Raw genomic sequence first — 14,037 nt, forward strand, 5'->3', positions numbered from 1 at the left:
AGGTCCCTGGCAGCCGCTGTGAAGTCTAAGGCTGCAGTTTTAGGGACATCTTCCAGATCTTGATAACGGGGGATGTGGATGCCAAATTTTGTCTACAGGAGGCAGAAGCATTGCCGCAGAAATGGGAGTAGGGACTGGTGAGCAATGGGATGCTCAGCCAATCTCTTCTCTTCTGCGCCTGTCCTGTAATTGTAGGTATGAGCTGAATCATTAATTCATAGATGTTTTTGAAATGTGGAAAACAACACGGGTTTCTGTTGTGTATTTCTAGTGTGAGGTGTTGTGCTCATTTGTCATCCCTTGTGAAATCCCAGCAGCTGCTGTAGACTTTTGGCACAAGAATGTTGTTTCCTGACCTTGCCTGCTGGCTTGCCTAATGCAAAGCAGGGGGGTGGACAGGGTGAGCAGGGCAGGGGGATGGGCCCCGCCCTGGCTGGGGGTCTCCTCTGGTGGCCCCAGAGGCTGGGGATGCCTCTGCCCCACAGCTGTGCGGTGCTTTGCCGTGGCCCCACAGCTGCCTCTGCTCTCGGCTTAGCGCCTTGGAGTGTCTGTTCTGGTCACTGCTCTGGGGCGTGACACACATCCTCCTCATACCTGGTCCCAAGAGACCCACAGATGCAGCGAGGGCTGGAAACCTGCCCCAAGGTTTTACAGGGAAGGTGGTGCGGGGTGCCAGGCGTGCCCACGAGGAGCCCCGTCCGGGCGCAGCCGTGCCCCAGTGTTTTCCTCCACGCAGGCGACCGACAGAACCTTTGGGCTGCTGGCAGCTCAGTGCAGCACGGAGCCTTGTGGGGGAGGCTTCTGAGTCCGTGTGCCTTGACTGCAAATGTGAATGGGAAACCGCTCTGCAGTGCTCCCAGCTCCTTCCCAATGCGAGCTGGACGGGGTTTCCAGAGACCTGAGCAAGTCATTTGCAGTGAGTCACTTGTTAGGTGAACTTGGCCTCTTTTTGTAGTCAGACATCGAACGAGCAGTGTGCGTGTGATTTCCCTGTGTACATTAATCATGGAAAATTATTGGAAGATAATTTCTGCAAATAATTCTTGCTCTGACGCTGTTTCGTAAGGAGTTTGGTCCGAGCATCTGCCCCACAAAGGAGACAAAACTGTGGCGCTGAATGTCCCCAAGCTCCGTCCTGTCTGAGAACGCCGGCCCCTGCTGCAAGCCTGTTAGTTAATAGAGGAATGTAAAATTCACTGTTTCTTCCTAATCAAAAAGCAGCTGGTCACAATTTTCACACCTTTCTTTTTTCTTTTTCTTCTTTTAAAAAGCAGTCTATGGTCAAAAGTGATTATTTTCATAGGGTAGATATCAACTTCAGAAGGCTAAATTTTCTGCAAATTAATTTTCATTTCATCTTCTAAAGCTACTTTGTTTCAGCTTTTTGATTGGGAAGAACGCTAACAACTGTCAGTAACAAAGCACACAATAAAACCACAATGTAAATGATCTTTTTGCACAGAGCAAAACTTTTCATTTTGAATTGACTTGAACTGTATGGAGAAAAGCGAAATACTGCAAAACAGAAATTACATACTGGTGTGGTATATGCGGTTTAATCAGAACAGTTCAGCGTCTGCAGCCAGCTCAGTGTGCTCACTGACATCGGGAGAGCTGCCTGGGGCAACTTCTTGCCCAGCCCGGACCCCTGTGCTCCTGAGCATTTGTTTCCTTTGGTCGGCTGAAGGAGGGACCAGCGGACGGGGAGCACCCGGAGCTGGTGCCAGCCTGGCCACCCGCGGGCACCGGTGGACCTCCGTGCTGGTGCAGCTCTGGGGTCTGCTGGGGCACCAGGGGTCTGTCTGCCTTTGCCAAGAGGCGTGTGGAGCAAGCCAAGCAGCGTGCCAAACGCACCGAGCCCGGCGCTCAGAGCTGGTGAAGGTAACTGCAGAAGACTGTACTGGAAACCAGCGATCACAAGCTGCTGGACTGTGCTGGTAATGCATCTTCTCCCTCTGTGGCATGGTTTGTTTTGATCAGCAGCGCCCTTACCCTTGCTGAGCCAGAGCTTGGAGAGAAAGGGAAATTATCTGCTGCCTCTCTAGCACAGCAAATAAGATCTGCAGCCTTTGTGCCAGGCACTGAAATCTTGGCTCCTTTGTGCATGCAAAATAAGACATTTCTCTGTAAGAAAATAGAGGGAAACAGTGTATGAAAGGGGGATGTTTTTATCTTGCCAAACAGGAATAGTCAGTTCCAATCGCTGTCTCGTTTCCCTCTCCAAATCATCAACCAATAACTCTTTCCTACTTCTGCACTACTTTGCCAGGAATAAAAAATAATTTGATGTCAGTCGCCCAATATTAAGTGGTATTATTTCCAAGGGCAAGTGTAGTGGAAAAATGACAAAAGAATCAGGGTGTTCACAGCATATTTTTAGTTCCAGCTTGACATACAGCAAAATACTGCCCTTGTGTGCTTTGTGCAACTGTGTCTCTGGCTTTGATATGTCTGCACCTTTGCTCTCCTTTCCATCCCTGTGAAACTGCCAGGTACCGCTCTCCTGTCCAGGATTCACCTTAGGGCAGAGCTGATCTGAGGTGCTGGCCTTGGGATACTGACTCGTAATGAAGTTGCAGGCAACCAAATGAGAAAAAGCCTTCACAAGCTCTCTGTGTGCTGTGGTGCTGAATATCCTGGGAGGTTGCTTTAAAGGTATCGGTTAGCTTCCATACAGTGGTAAGAAAGAGATGAGAACGAGTCTTACTGGTTGTTGTTGATGCCTGAAAGATCATGCGTTTGGATATTTTAACTCTTAAAGTAAGTGAATATCTTAATTTGTCCCCTGAAGTATCAGAAAACTCCCTTCCCATTTCTGCTGCTGGAATAAAGCATGCAAGTATGGATGCCTGATAAAATCCCTGTGTGGTGATAGCTCACTTTGCTGCAGTGATGTGCCAGGCTTTCCTCACGTGCGCTGGCTCTCCTTTCCCCCTTGGAGGAGCACAGAGGAAACGGGATGACTGATTAGATAAAGAATCACAAAGAAGGGCAGAGTGATGCAGAACGTTCTAAACTATAGCTGGCTGCATCAGGCAAGTGGTGGCCAAACGTGGGGTGCCATCTGGTGCAGGGAGGGCATTCCAAGGCTCCTGGCTTGCTCGCTGCCAGGCGTGGGGGCACAGCAGGCAGACCCCTTCCAGACAGGATGCTTGGTCTGCACGAGGTTGGGACCAGCATCCTCCTGACACTCTTTAATGGCCATCAGCATCAGCTGGCTCCTGTGGCATATGTGGAGCGGGGGGATGCCTGGGCTGTGCCATGGCAGCTCCCTCCTTGGCCACCTCCTCGTAGTGCCCTGGGTGGCAGGGAAGGGGGGGAGGGCATGTCTGCCAGCACCATCCTCTGGGGCACCTTCTGTGCTGGCCGTGGAGATGGGGAGTGTCTCGCAGCTATCAACCTTTCTGCTCTGCTTCAATGGCACAGACGGTGTGTGTCTTTCAAGCACAACTTTGAAATGAAGGGATTGATTTTTTAAAATTTTTTTTGTGTGTGTTTTTAAATGACATCTGTGGGTGGGAGAACCAGAAGGCAGCTACCCAGCGTCTGCACCTTCGCGCAGAGCCCTGTTTGAGGAGACAGAGAGCCTGTCAAAGGCTGGGATTCTGAGCACATGGTTTCTGCTACATCTACATCAGGCTCCGGAGACTTTTATCAACAAAGCATCGCTATTCAAATGCTATTCATGCCTCAAAGGTATTGCAAAGAAATAACTGGGGCTCCTGCCCTGTGATCAGAAGCTCTAGGTTTTGTGTGGCCGCTTTACCAGCTGCTTAATATGCTCAACAGTGGCTGCTGCCCTGCATGGGGAAGAGTGTGGGAGGCATCGGGGAGGGTCAGAGGGCACCAGTGATTTGGGAAGTGGCCGGTGCCAGGGAGTTTGCTGAACAGGAGAAAAAAATTAAAATGTACTGTACTTGCTGCAATGCGATTGAAAGTCTGTGCCCCAGAGATGAGTTTTTCCTTTTCTGAATGTCTGCATCTCACCTTCCTCTGGAGTGGGAAGCCTCTTTGCTGCTGGATACTCTCTAGATCACCTGTAATTTAAAACTTCCTTCCAGCTCTGTCTTTGAGAGAGGCCGTATCAATCACTTTGGTGAGCTGCTCCATAAATTTAAAAAGCTAAGCTTTCTTAGTTGGCTCCGCATCCTCATCTCTATGTAGAAGTGTTCACAGCCATTAGGAAGATGTTACCATTTATTTTCAAGTTTCTCCTTGAAAATCCTGCAGGAAAATTACCAAATATGCAAAGTTGCTCTCAGATTCCACCCTGAGCTGCATATTCATCACCACATTTGCTCCTTAAGCTGCTATAATGTTTTTCTCCATTGTAATCTTTATTGCTTCAGGTGTTCAGATGGTACTTTGCTTTTTCATTTAAAATGAAGAAATACACTGGCTCTGTAGGAAGAGAAGCCTGGGAAGGTGTCCCGCGATGCTGGCTTACCTTGTGAGATGAAGGCACCATGCCTGAACGCATGTGGTGGAGCCTGAGCAGCAGGGGTAGGGCAGAGGCAAAGTGTATTAAAATTCAAATGCAGAGGAAACTGGGGAGAACAAATAAAGTGCCGTGCCCTTTGGCTTGTCTCCAGAGCTGAGTGCTCTTTGGAATGTCTCGCCCTGTCTCTGGAGCGAAGCGGGTGAGTGGTATCGACAGCCTCATCAATACTCCTTGTCTGTGTGGGGCTGGGGTGGTACTCGGGTTAATCTGCTTCCAGCTGGGCTGTCCTTCTCTGGGAAACTGCATAAAATGATGGCTTGTCTGAAGGAATAATAAACATTGTTTACTATTGGCACATTAGCGCCTTAAGGATCAAGATGTGTGTGCTCAGAAAGGCAATTCTGTGCCTGAAATATTAATGCAGTGGAAGAGCACATACTCTATTTAACAAAATAAATGCTGCACTAGAACACAAGGAGCTGGAATATTCCGTGTCTGGTGCCAGCTCCCCGCACGAGGTGCTGCAGGCATTTCCAGGATGGGGGGGTGGAAAGGAAGTGCTTCAGCTGGAAATAAAGACTGCCCAGGGCTCTCGTGTGTCAGGCAGTCTGCTGATGTTAATTGGGTGTTATCGAAGGGAATGCAATGTTTGCTAGCAATGCTTGCTCTCATGTGTTCTGCCACTGCTGCTACTTAACCTGCCAAGTTTTGGCTTGCTTTGGTGGCAGTAACCTGTAAATACTTCAGAGGGTGAAGGAGGAGGGGATGTCCCACCTGTTGTTCCCACATCCTTCACCATAACTGCTGAGAATCTGCTCTGCCGTGGTGTGTGCACTCTATATGGTTTTTAGCAGCTGCTCAGACGTTACTGTTCTGCAGATTGTGCTGGTGTTTGGTAGGAGAACCTTGGCTTGAGGAGGAAAAAAAAATACCAGGCTAAAGAAAGCTTTGTTGTGGTTCGGTTACAAAGATGATGAAGATGCTGTTCTGTTTTTCATATATGCACATACTGACCTTCTGGAGATTGCCCCGGTACCCTTTTACCTGTGCTAACAGCAGCAATGAAGGTATGTTGAATTAAATGTGGCCACACATTGTATACGAAAGAGATAAGTGGATGTTGGTGTTTTATGGCAAGGTGCTCATGCTGCCTCTTCCCTTTCCTGCATACAGCAAGTATGGACTCACCAGGGCAGCATTAGCTGCTGGATTGCAGCGTGCTTCAGGAAAGCAATGTAGATTAAATGATACTTTACCAAGCTCCGTGTTACTACTCTGTTGTCAACATTAATGGCTAAACGTTATTTTTAATGCACTCCCAGTGGCAAAATCTATCATGACGTAGCAGCAACAGCAGAGCAGATAAAGCCCTGTCATACAGCTCCCTTCCAAGGTACCTCTGTGCAGAGTCCCTTTTCTGGCTAAAAATAGTTGCAGTTCAAAGGTACTTTCAGAGCAGTAACAGAATGAACCTAGGATGAGACCCTGGGGCTGGCAGCAGTGGAGGGGCACAGGGGATGTCACATTAAGCCGACATGGACTAAAAGCGATGACACGTTGCTGTTAGCCAAGACAGGTGCGCCGTGGCCGAGCCGTCCCCGGGAGAAGCCCCGCAGCTACCGCTTTCCTGCAGCAGCCCCTTCCTGCTCCAGATGCATGGGAGGGCACCTCTTTGTTCCAGGTATTCACTCTTCGTTTTCTTTAATATTTTAAACTTGCAACCGGTGTTTGGATTTGGATGCCAGGTGTTCGAAGGCAGAGTCTTTAGTTATCCTCATGTGCTGTGACAGGAGCCGTCCGTGTGCTGTGACGGGGCTGAGCGGGGTCTCGGAAGCGGCTGGCACTGGCTTTAAAAGCGTTTGGTTTCAGACACGTAAAGGTAAAATGGGAGCAACGGCGGTGCTGCCAGCGTGTGCCATGCTGCAGAGCTGGTGCTGGCCAGCCCGTGTGCGGAGGAGACATTGTGTTTGTGCTAACTCTTCTGTTCCCTGTTGACACCAGGGTGATGGTTCTGTACCAGCAGTGAAGGTCATCTGCCCCTTGAGCACCGTTACCCAACTGCAGAGTGGCCTGAGCTGAGAAACCCGAGCTGCAGCTGCATGACATCAGTTGGCTGCAGGCGAACAACAAGGGTTTATCCTGCTGTGCGAAGCACATTTTGGAGGTTCACGCCCTGCTTGCTCCATCCCCCATGTCCCCATGCCCTTGGTATGTTTGCAGGGAGGTCTGTGGCCTTGAAAAAATCCCGAAACACCAGTGGAAAAGTAAATTTGTGGTTGCATTAGTCTAGGTGTAGGATCCGCACACAGAAGAAGTGTGAGGATGTGAAGTGGGAAGGAATGCTCTGTGCATTTGGGGAGGAACAGAAGCCTGCGGGCGATCGCGGGTGCTGGGAGGCAGGGCGTCTGCAGGGTGCCAGCAGCCTGCGAGCTGGGTGCTGAGCCCTGCTGCTCGTGCCATGCTGCTCCAGCAACAGGCTGTAAAGAGAGTTATTTTCCTCTTCACAGGGTACACAATGGTGCATAGGACAAGAGATAATTTGACTACAGTCAAAATCAATATAGGAGGTGGTAAAGTTAAAGATCATGTAGCTGAAATAGCGGTTCCTGCAACAGAAAATTCATGCCTTGCCGTTCTGGAGGTCTGCAGGTGTCTGTCACACCAGGAGCTGCAGAGCCAAGGCTGGATCTGTCTGCATGGCCAGTTGTGAGAGGCAGGGCTGAGTCCCCGGGGGCAGTGGTACCCTGTGGATACCCGTGGTACCCATGCTGGTGGGCTACCAGTGCCATCCTCCTGCTTTGTCTGTGTGATGGGGACTGCACCAAGGGGAAAAACCAAAGGTGGTATTTTCTTTTCCCTTGAACAGGGGTGGTTTAGAAACCCTTTTCTCAAGGCCCCCCTGGGCTGTCAGTCTGAGCCCTCTCCAGCTCTTTGCAGCTTCGAGATGTCAAGCGCAGCACGAGGGAGGATGGGAAAAGGGTATTTCTGAGCTCTCCTGGAGGAAATGTTTTTCTTGTGGCTACGGGAGCTCTGAGTTCACACTGCAAAGAAGGATCTAGCAGGTGAGATTTTTCTCTTATGAAGGTGACTAAAGCAACAGTGTTGATTGTAATTAAATTGCCATGCTTGGACTGGATGCTTTGACCCCCTGCGACTGCAGAACTGTAGATGCAGCAGCCCCTTATCCTCCCTTTGGGTGCAGCAGGTTGCTGCTATGTGTTTTACTTGGAGCTTCTGAAGTCTTGTTTTTGCATTTTAAAAATTGCAGTGATCAAGATTTGGGAAAAGCTGCTGGGGCCTGTGAAATGCTTCTGGCCACGTGGGACATCTTTAAGGTTGTTGGTGACCCGAGTGAAGGGATCCGTGCTTGGCTGGCAAGCAGGGAGAAATGAACACAGATTTAGAGAAAACAAAGTGAGCTTAGTGGTTGCTTGGCTGAATAGATCATCAGTAATTGCCTTTATGTGTAAGCAAACCAACATCCAAATCAGTAATGTGTCTACTTGTTGCTTTGAAGAAGCCAGTTTCATGGGGGTGAAGATTCAGCTGTGTGCAGCTGGGAATTACGGACACGTATCTGTGTGCCCGGAAAGTCACAAGCATGAGCAGACACTTTTTAAAAAATTAATTCACAGAGGAAAAAGGGGAAGTGGATAGAAATGACCATAAATTATAAATGAGGCTTTGCAAAAATTACAAAAGGAGAAAAAGGACATTGGCACCCAGCAGCGTCTGGAATAACAGACGGGAGTTTGTCTCTGTGGCGAACAACGGGGATCTCGACAATAGTGTTTGCTGGTCGTGTGGGTAGAAGAGGCAAAAAAGGGAAGGCGTTTGCTGAAAATACTTCTGTCCTCTATTAAAAAAAGCAGAGGATGTTGTTATATCACAGAATGATGGGTAAATTGGTTCTGTTCCAGTAGAAATCTGGAAGTTTGTTAGGCAGCGATTATGAAATCTAGAATGTTGTTTTTTGAGTCAGCAGGTCCAGTAATTTGCGGGCAAGTGCCTGAAAAGAGCAGGCCACGTGCTCTGCATCATCACTGCTGATCCTTCATGGGACTTGGGAAGTGGAGGAAGTTTCTAGGAGGAAGGCGAGCGCGGAGCTGGGCATGGCAGCACCGGGGACCAGTGCGGGAGTCAGAGCCCTCCCAGCTTGGCATGGCTCCTGAACAAAGCAGGCTCTGGGAAGGGACTGGAGTACGTAGCTTCAGGACAGTGCAATTGGTATTCTGCATCAGGTTTAGAGAACTGGGTCTAGCCAAAATAACTTTTATCTCTTTTGATGAGATTACAAGTAGGGCCAATACAGATAATAAAGTTGGTGTAATCATATGACTGCATGTTTCATGGCAATTTAATTAAGAAAATGCCAGCATACAAAAAATCAACACAGTACAGACTAAAGGGATTAAAATCCAACCAACAGGCTTCTGAAAAAGAATTTATTGCAAACTAGGAGAAGCCACGGCCATTCGGGGTGCCATTACAGTTCCATTCTTCATCTCCCACCTGGCTGTCTCTGCCTGTGCTTGGCACGGCCACGTGTCCCCCACTGTGGTAGGTCCCTGGGTTTTGGCTGGAGGACAGGGCACAGAGGAGGGAGAGCAGGAGAGGAGAGGCAGACTGACTGAAAACGTGATGCTGCCAGCGGAGGAGTGAACAAGCGGATGATAAAGGGAGCTATGGGGAATACAGAAATTGGATCAGATGCAAGCACAGCATGAGGAGAGCAGCAGAAATGGTTGATTTGAACCTGGCGAGGTGGTTGGGGATGTGGGAGGAAGTCCCTTACAAGATGGTGAAATGTTTTAGACTGTCAGGTCAGCTTAAATCAGTGGTGCAAAGTGGCAGCGGATCCCGGGGCTGCAGCAGGCTGTGGAGCTGGTGCTGGTGGGGGCTTCTCCTACACCCCCGGGCAGCGCTCGGGGAGGGAGGGATCTGTGTGCGTCTCTGCAGCCCGGCAGACCCTGGGCTAGAGCCTCCCCTGGGGACTTCTGGCCTTGTGAAGGGAGATGTGTCTTGGTCCTCCCCAGGGATGTCACTGCTGTTGGTAGATTGGTAGAGAATCCGTGAAGTTATGGTGGCAGTGAGCAACCCCTCCATCAGCCAGGGCCAGCAGGGCTGCAGTGTCTGAACCAGCCTTGTCTGTGGCTACCAGGGTCCTGCCAGCTGCCGCTGCCGCCACAGAGCCGTGATTGTCTCCTCTTGCTGTGCTGCTGCTCGCTCTGGGCAGAAGTGTGCTGCAAAACTTGATTTATGCAAAATCAAATTGCATTTCATAGCACAATTTAGGTCTGCTTTGCCCTTTTTATGTTTTAGGGTTGAATTACCAGAACTCTGCTGCCTCTGCCACAATCTTCTGTATTAAAATAGATTTGATATAGATAGAAATGATCCATTTATTTACTTTTATTGATGAGCGTTCTTAATAATAGCACATGAGCTTGCAGTGCAGAGGTCTGCAGTTGCTATGTGAAAACAGGCTCTTTCTCAGCTTCCCCCTGCTCCCTGCATAGAGAGTGTTGTTTTTACAGCACATAGTGTTAAGCTAGACTTCTTGCCTTCTGAAGGAGCTGTTTCCAGACAGTAGGGACAGAGAATTTAAGTGAAAATGCCTTTAGCATAACGTTTTGTAAAGCTACAGAAGAAATATGCACGGGCACAGAAATACTCTGAGTCACCCTAAGGTAAAGTTGGGGTGGCTGTTGATGGGCGGGCAGGTATCTCCGAAGGCAGCGTTCTTGTTCCAGACCATGGGTTTACAGATGTGTCCTCCAGAGCTCCTTCAGACAGGCGGGACCTCTGACCATCCCATGGATGCTGGAGTGAGTGAGTGAGGGGGGCTGTGCCACCCCCTCCTGGGCACTTGCCCTTCTCGCCCCTTGGAGCTGTGGATTTCAAGTTGCTTTTGCAGAGGGGAAAAGATAACCCGCAGGGCTGTTTGTGAGCAGCATGCTAAGAATAATCACTTTGCTCTTGCCGTGGTGTTAGGATGATAAATACACATGTAAATGTAGAAAATACCAGAGATAAAATGGGTGACAAATGGGCTGTGCTACCTCCGCTCCCTGCGAGGGGATGAGATGCTCACTACATACTTGCAAAGGCCAGGGATGATTTTAAGCTCTGCTTTTATAACCATAGGATAATAAGGCTGCATAAGGAGCCGTGTAGTTTTAAATTATGCCAAACATAAGTTATTTCTTTGCTTTAGCTTTCATAAATTCAAACAAATGCATAAATAAAGGTGAGAGGTGTTTTACAGAAGTCTGAAGCTTCGCTGCCTTTTAATGCTGACATTTGGACATCATTTATGGCACAGCTGAGTGCCATGGAAAAGAACACTAAAAATGGTTACTGTTAAAATCTTGCCTTTTCATCTTATGAAAAACCAACAGAAAGCCCACAAACTTTGTAACCTCTAAATTGAGCAGGCTGTGGCTGGGTGCGGGTCGGCATGGTGAGGTGCTGGGTTAGCTCACCTGAGGGAAGACCCCCAGGACTGCGAGAAGGATGACTTGAGGCTGGCTGGCTGCTCCGAGGGGTGTAAATACTCAGTGAAGGAATTAAGCTGAAAAGCTCTGTCCATGTCGCCTTTACGGTGCGTTTGACTCTCCTCCATCCCAAGCATGTGGTGCGAGGGAGGACCGTGGTGGCCTGTCCGTGGCAGGGGCTCCCTGGTGTGCAAACCTTCCTGAGGTGAAACTGGACGAGCCGAGCGTCGCTTCAGGCAGAAAGTAGGAGTGCTGCCAGACTCTGAGACTGACCTCGCACATCTGTCCTTTGCATGTCAAACATTTATTTTGTCATTTTTTAATTACGCCATTGCTGTCTGGACTGTTGGTCACTGATAGCTGAAGGTCTGGGGTTTCCTGCATTTAGCTCTGACTACAGCAGGTCATGCTTTCTAAATGCGTGCAGGAAGACAACTTAGGGAAAGGTATTTGACATTATTTATCTTGACTGATTTGCTCTATTAAAAAAAATTTATTGCATAGTTACATTTACACATACAAATAACAGTGCTCTTCAAATTTAGCTCCAAGTTCACACCACAGGAAAAAGAATGTTCCAGAACATGCTAATGATAATTTAATATTTTAAAATTGCAAATCCGTGATCTGAAATTATAATATTACAGTGCTGTTGTTCTGTGAGGCAATCAGAAATGGAGATTCAGAGAAAACATTTGCATAATAATAGCTGCTGTGCATGTCTGGGTGCTGGATGCAGGTATTTAGTAGCTGCAGTCTTTCCCCCTCCCCTTTACAGCTACTGGAAGACCAGAGCTGGCTGTAAGTTAGTCTTTTGAAGGTTTATGTCTGTGCCTCTGCTGTAGAAGCTTTTAAATCTCCCTTTACATTTTGCAAGTTATGAGGATTGCTTTGTCTGTTGGTGCTGGTGTGAGCAGGACATCTCCCTGTCTTTCCTTGTCCTCACCTGCTGGTAAGCTCCAGGCGTGCCCGAAGGCAGTGGGAAACCTGCCCTTGCTGTGTCCCTCCCATGAAGAGTCTCCTCCGGGCATCCCTCAGCTCTTCCTCACCCCTCTAGAAAAATACAGGTCCCCTGAAAACTTTCCCGTGGTATAAACAATGCTTGAGAAGTACCTGCCTGCTCAGTGCTCTTCTTGAAGGAGAAAAACACGAGAAGTCCCTGGCCCACCTTGCGGGGGGGTCCAGCCCCCTGGCTGGATGGGGGCTGCTGCCAGGAGTTGGGTGTGGAGGGGCAGAGTGTGCTTGGGACCAGCAACCGCTGTCGGTGCTGGAACACATGGGCTGCATCCGTCCTCCGCCCGTGGTGCTGGGCAGCACTCGGGGAAGCAGAAGGACCTTGCAGCGGTGCCCGAGCTCCCGGGGCAGGATTCTGCAGCAGGGAGCATCAGGTCGAGCCTGGGCTTTCCCCGGCTCCTGCTGCTTAACCTGGAGCACAAACCCCGTTGTTGTGCTCCGGGAGGTTTTGCTCTTCTGCTCCCATAAAACCTCGAGGGAGGAGATGGGGCTTAGGCTGGGGACGCGTGTAGTCCTTATTCCTCTCTCTGCATGAGGAAGGCATTAGATTTCATAATGCACAATTATCTGGTAATTTACCTGTGGGAGAAATTTCTTTCAAACCTTTGGCAGGTGTCAGTTGGCTTATTTCCTGGAGAGTGAGTTTTTATACCCTTTATGTATTTTATTCTTCTGGAAGCTTAGGAACCGTGGGTTTCGGTTTGTGTGTGCGTCTGATCCCTCATGATGCCGTCCTGTCTCTGCCTGAAGCTAAATACCCCTGATCTTTGCAATCTCTCCCGCTATGGAAATGGCCTTGATGACAAATGTTGCTCTGCTCTCGCCACCTTCCTTCCCGCTCTGTCTTCAGGGGGCTGCAGGCAGCAGGACTTAGCAGAGAGCAGCAAGAGTGGACCATTTCTCCTGCTAATAGCAGGTGTCATAATCATTCCACAGTTCATTTCAGCTCGGGGGAGAGCTCTGTGAAACCTCTGTGAAATGCAAATGTTCCTCACCTGGGTCTTTCCCCCTTTTCTCCTCCCATGTCAGATACATGTATCAAGGGGATGTGAAATCTTACGGCAGATAGGTGTTGTATGCACAGCAATAGAGCCTCTCACTTTTTTTAATGTCATTTCTTCCTTTTTCTTTTTTTTTTTTTCTTTCTTTTTTTTTTTTTTTCCAGAGCCGGAAACATGCCAGCAAAGTTCGCCTTTATTATATGCTTCATCCCATAGATGGAGGCTGTCCAGCTAAAAAGCTCCGGTCAGAAAACGTGGGTATACTTTAAGTCCCTGTTTGCTCAGCTGCTTTGTGAATCATTGACTCTCTGCTACAACATTTTTTCTGTTACAGCCACAGATGATCAGGTACCCAGAGGTAACATTTAGATTAGCTGAAATGCTAAGTAACTGGAAATAATTTTCAATAAACTATACAAGAAATATTATGTGCATCAGCAACGGTAATTGCATTTTTAGTTATTTGAATGTTCTTTCATGGGAAAAAGAAATATGCTGCTAGCAAATACCCAGCATTTATTCAGTTTAAGTGCAGTGGCTAGTTTTGTGCTGGTGAGCTCTGGCATGCAGGCGAGGCAGGATGATGGCAGTGGGAGGCTGGTGCCTTTGGGCGGCTGGGTAACGGCGAAGGCTGCTCTGCAGCAGCTCTGGCACTGGCTGTGGAGAGGCTCTGCTTGGAGCAGCACTCCAGTCGCTTCCAGACACGTTCTCCCAACTCTCTATGTGATGCCGTTCCCGAAGGTGAGGGTCGCTGGGCAGGGCTTTGCTGCCCGGGCAGTGGTGCTGGTGCACGTGCCCCCGGCACGGTGTTGCTGACCCCCCCGCCCCCGGGGAGGTCATTGGAGAGCATCATCACCTCTGGAGGTGTCTTCAGACCCAGTTTTTTCCTGAGAGTTGATGAAAACGAGAGTGCTGGATCCAAAAGGCTCCCCACAAAGGTTTGTGGTCAGTCTGCAGTTTTAAAAATTGGCAGCTGGGTTCCTTGGTTGCATTCAGATAAACAAATGAATGTGTGGAAATTGGACCAGCTCGCAGCCATTTGTCAGGCAATAAAAGGAGACTAAATTTATAAGGGACTGATTCA

General features: G+C 48.9%; 1 protein-coding gene across 3 annotated transcripts in view; it reads left to right on the plus strand.

The window, feature by feature from the left end:
* The window catches only part of ZMAT4 (zinc finger matrin-type 4), a 67,096-nt gene that overhangs the window by 20,136 nt on the left and 32,923 nt on the right, over positions 1–14,037 (plus strand). For 2 of the 3 annotated variants that reach the window (XM_055696348.1, XM_005438030.3), the window contains exon 3: positions 13,118–13,207. The exons of the other annotated variant lie outside the window; for it this stretch is intronic. In XM_055696348.1, the coding sequence (XP_055552323.1) occupies positions 13,118–13,207 (90 nt within the window). The remainder of the gene's footprint in view (positions 1–13,117; positions 13,208–14,037) is intronic. 3 annotated transcript variants of the gene reach the window in all.

The sequence above is a fragment of the Falco cherrug genome, chromosome 18, assembly GCF_023634085.1.
Source record: "Falco cherrug isolate bFalChe1 chromosome 18, bFalChe1.pri, whole genome shotgun sequence".
NCBI classification, from domain to species: domain Eukaryota; kingdom Metazoa; phylum Chordata; class Aves; order Falconiformes; family Falconidae; genus Falco; species Falco cherrug.